The sequence below is a fragment of the Arachis stenosperma genome, chromosome 7 (genome assembly GCF_014773155.1).
Source record: "Arachis stenosperma cultivar V10309 chromosome 7, arast.V10309.gnm1.PFL2, whole genome shotgun sequence".
Classification (NCBI taxonomy): domain Eukaryota; kingdom Viridiplantae; phylum Streptophyta; class Magnoliopsida; order Fabales; family Fabaceae; genus Arachis; species Arachis stenosperma.
Genome location: NC_080383.1, coordinates 22,415,823 through 22,419,936, shown reverse-complemented (window position 1 = coordinate 22,419,936; position 4,114 = coordinate 22,415,823). Strand labels below are relative to the sequence as shown.

The 4,114-nt window shown below is 39.9% G+C and overlaps 1 protein-coding gene across 1 annotated transcript; it reads right to left on the bottom strand.

The window, feature by feature from the left end:
- Positions 1–539: 539 nt before the first annotated feature.
- Positions 540–1,379, bottom strand: LOC130939560 (uncharacterized). Its single transcript, XM_057867654.1, has one exon. It carries the CDS (start codon positions 1,377–1,379, stop codon positions 540–542), a length of 840 nt encoding a protein of 279 aa, XP_057723637.1.
- Between the last annotated feature and the right edge of the window lie 2,735 nt (positions 1,380–4,114).

The following is a 4,114-nucleotide window of genomic DNA, read 5'->3' as shown; positions in this document are numbered from 1 at the left end:
CACCTTTAGAATGTTGCAGGTGCATTGCACAATCCAAAGGGCATTCTCCTATAAGCAAAAACACCATAAGGACAAGTAAATGAGGTCTTCTCTTGATCTTTTGGGTCTAAAATTATTTGGTTGTAGCCAAAATAACCATCCAAGAAGCAATCATATTCATGTCCCACAAGTCTTTCTAGCATCTGGTCCATGAAAGGTAGGGGGAAGTGATCCTTCCTGGTGGCTTCATTAAGTTTCCTGTAATCTATGCACATGCGCCATCCAGTCACTGTCCTTGTTGGTATCAATTCATTCCTTTCATTGGGCACAACAGTGACTCCTCCTTTCTTGGAGACTACATGCACTGGGCTCACCCAATGGCTGCCTGAGATTGGATAAATTACCCTTGCTTGTCATAATTTAAGAACCTCTTTTTGTACCACTTTCTTCATTGTTGGATTTAATCTTCTTTATGACTGTCTTGAGGGCTTGGCACCTTCCTCCAAAAGGATTTTATGCATGCACATAGAAGGGTTGATCCCTTTTAAATCTGCAAGTATCTATCCTATGGCATCCTTGTGTTGTCTCAGCACCTTGATAAGCTCCTCTTCTTGCTCCTCACTCAAGCTTGAACTAATGATGACTAGGTATGTGTTATTATTACCCAAGTAAGCATACTTTAAGCTTGGAGGCAGGGTCTTCAACTCCAACTTTGATGCTTCTACTTTTTTCTTGCTTGCCTTGTTCAACATTATTGAGGTTTCTGTGATTTCTTGTGGTAGTTCACCACTTGCTGCTTGTTGATCTTCTTCCATTACTTCTTCAAATTTGTCTTCCTCCAAAACTCCTTGGACTAGTGTCTCTATTGTATCCACCATCATGCATTCTCCAATAGACTCCTTGGGGTAGTTCATTGCTTTGAAAACATTGAACACCATCCTTTCTTCATGTAATCTTAAGGCCAGCTCTCCCTTTTGCACATCAATTATAGCTCCAGTAGTGGCTAAAAATGGTCTTCCCAAGATAATTAATGTATTAACCTCCTCTTCCATATCAAGCATAACAAAGTCAGCTGGGAAGATAAACTCCCCCACTTTCACCAACAAGTCTTCCACCATCCCATGAGGAAATTTGAATGTTCTGTCAGCTAATTGCAAGGCCATTCTTGTTGGTTTGGCCTCTTCAATTCTCATTCTTTTCATCATGGCCAAAGACATGAGGTTAATGCTAGCTCCAAGATCACATAATGGTTTCTCAATGTTGATATCCCCTATAATGCAGGGAATTTGAAAGCTCCCAGGATCTTTCATCTTTTGGGATAGCTTCTTTTGTATGATAGCACTACATTCTTCAGTAAGCACCACAGTTTCTTTTTCACCCCAGTTTCTCTTCCTTGTCATGAGCTCCTTTAAGAACTTGGCATAGAGTGGCATTTGCTCTAATGCCTCAGCAAAGGGTATGTTGATTTGAAGCTTTTTAAAAAATCTCAAGGAACCTAGAAAACTGGTTGTCCTTCCCATCCTTCCTCAGCCTTTGTCGATAAGGTGCTTTTGGTACATAAGGCTTTAGGACTTGCTTTGGTGGGGATGGTGCAGGATTTTCTTCTTCCTTCTTGGTTATAGATTCATTTACAGCTTTCTCTTCTTGCTTGTTTAGACTTGGGGATGCTTCATTTATCACCACCACACTCCTTAATGTGATGGCCTTGCATTCCCCTCTTGGGTTGGCCATGGTATCACTAGAGAATGTATGTGTGGACATTGGTATTTGCTTTGATAAGATTCCTACTTGTGCTTCCAGTTTGGAGATTGCTGCCCCTTGGTTCCTCATGTTAGATCTGGCCTCTTCTTGAATTGAGTCCATCTTCTTCTTAGCTTGCACTTGCCTTTCTGAAATAGTGGCAACACTCCCTGTAAGTTGTGCTATAGCTGCCTCAATTCATGCAAAATTGCTGCTGATGTCACATGATTGCACGGTTGAGGGTGGTGTATCTTAAGGGTGGTTGCTGTATGGCTGTTGTGTGAAATGGTAGGGTGCATTTTATGAGTTGTGGTATGGTCTATTGTTGCTTGATTAATGGTTGGGGTTATGGTTGTTGTATTGGTTGGAGTGGTATGATTTGTGATCTTGGTTGTGGCTTTCTCCTGCGTTATTAGGATATGATTGATGACCGAAATTCACTCACTAATAAATGAATTCGTTCTTTGGCAAGAGCAACAAAATATCGTCAAGTAATAACCCACGAGGAGTGGGGTCGAATCCACAGAGATTGGTAGATTTGAGCAACTTTAATTAATGGGTCAATTAGTCAAGCTAATCAAGAGTGATTGTAAGTGCAGAATTCTAAACAGCAGAATGATAAATAACTTAAAAATAAAAGAAAAATGTAAAGTGCAGTAACGTAGAGAGCAAGAAAATAAATGGCATAAACATAAATGACTGAATGTAAATGGGAAGTGGATGATAACAGAAAGTAAAGAAAGCAGTAAAGAATGGGTAAGATAAGAATAAGGAAAATTCATTGGAGTTGGGAGATATTGTTCTCTCTAGATTAAAACCAGATCATCTCATCTTCAATCATGTAACTCATTGACCTCTTGGCAATCATGATTGATTGAACCCCAATTCCTTGGTGATTCAATCTCTCAAATCTCGATAATCAGCCAATTTCTTGGTCTAATTTCTCATGAAGAGAGATAGGCCTGGTCCCTGATTTTACCACACATCATCATAGATCCATTTAATTGGGCAGATTTCATGTCACTGTACCCAATCCCAAAAACCCAGATCTACTCAACGTGAGAGGGAATTTCAAGCATGGTTTTATTATCCCTCTTCCAAGGTTCACATGAAACCCAATTTGTATTCATCCTCTTTTCCAAGATGACTAAACACTAGGAATGAAAAACGAAATTCCTTCTAGTAAATCAAAGAGAAGATGAAGAGAAAAAAAAATTCACTATCAATTAATCCATCAAGTACAATATGGCTCCCTCCCCCAATGAGAGGGAAGTTAGCTACTCATAGCTCAGTACAGAATGAAAGTTCAAAACTGGAAAATAAAGCTAAGTACAAAATAAAAACTCCAAGCCTTCAGAAGCTAAAAGTGTGTAAAAGTTCAAAAGTGCCTTCTCAATTCAAGTCACCACCTATTTATACAAGTGTTCTGTGAGTCTTCAGGTATACTTGCATGATCTAAAAGTGGGCCCTTCTCATTTGCAATTAGTACCACCCATTTTGGCTGAACAATGTGCTTCCAGGAGAACATAGCGTTACTTTGGATAACAGAGCGTTCAGGCACCCACGTGTACGCATGCTATACGCTTGCGAGTCCTTTGCATTTTGGTCCATCGACGCGTATGCGTCTCCCAGGCATATGCGTCTTTTGGCAGCGTTCATTAACTGAACGCTACGTTCGTGGCATGAATGCTCCTCACGCGTGCGCGTCCTTTGCGCATGCACGTGGATGGTAAAATGTCATTTCTGCGCTCTAGCATCATGTACGCATTTGCGCCAATCACCACTATCGTCACATCGACGCGTGCGCGTCATGCACGCGTGCGCGTCGATGACCAAATTCAAATTCCAATTCTAAAAGTATCGCAGGCGTTCATTCAAAGTGAACGTAGCATTCATTGCTGGTGAACGCTGATCCTCCTTCCACGCATGTGCGCCATGCACGCCATGCATGCGTATGCGTGGATCTCCAAAAGTGTCATCCTGCGCATAAGCGCCTTGTACACATGTGCGTCACTTGTGAACGTAGCGTTCATCCCATGAACATAGCGTTATTCTGTACTTCTTCCTTCTTTTTGTTCTTTTTCACCTGAAATTTCATCCAGAACTCATTTCAAAGCAATGTTCATAAATTAATCATATAGCTCATATAATTGCATCTTTAAATGAGATTTCACCAATTTTATGGTCCTTTTAAATAAGAGAAAGAGGTAAATGACGTAAGTCATCAATGATGACTAGAAATTCGATTAGTTTTTGTTAATTTTTATTATTTTGTTGGATTTTGGATCTTTTTTATTAAATTTTTTATCTATTTTGTGAAGGTTCTATTTCATTTTGTTAAATTTTATGTTTTGTATGTGTATGTGTATGTGTATGTGTATGTGTATGTGTTTGT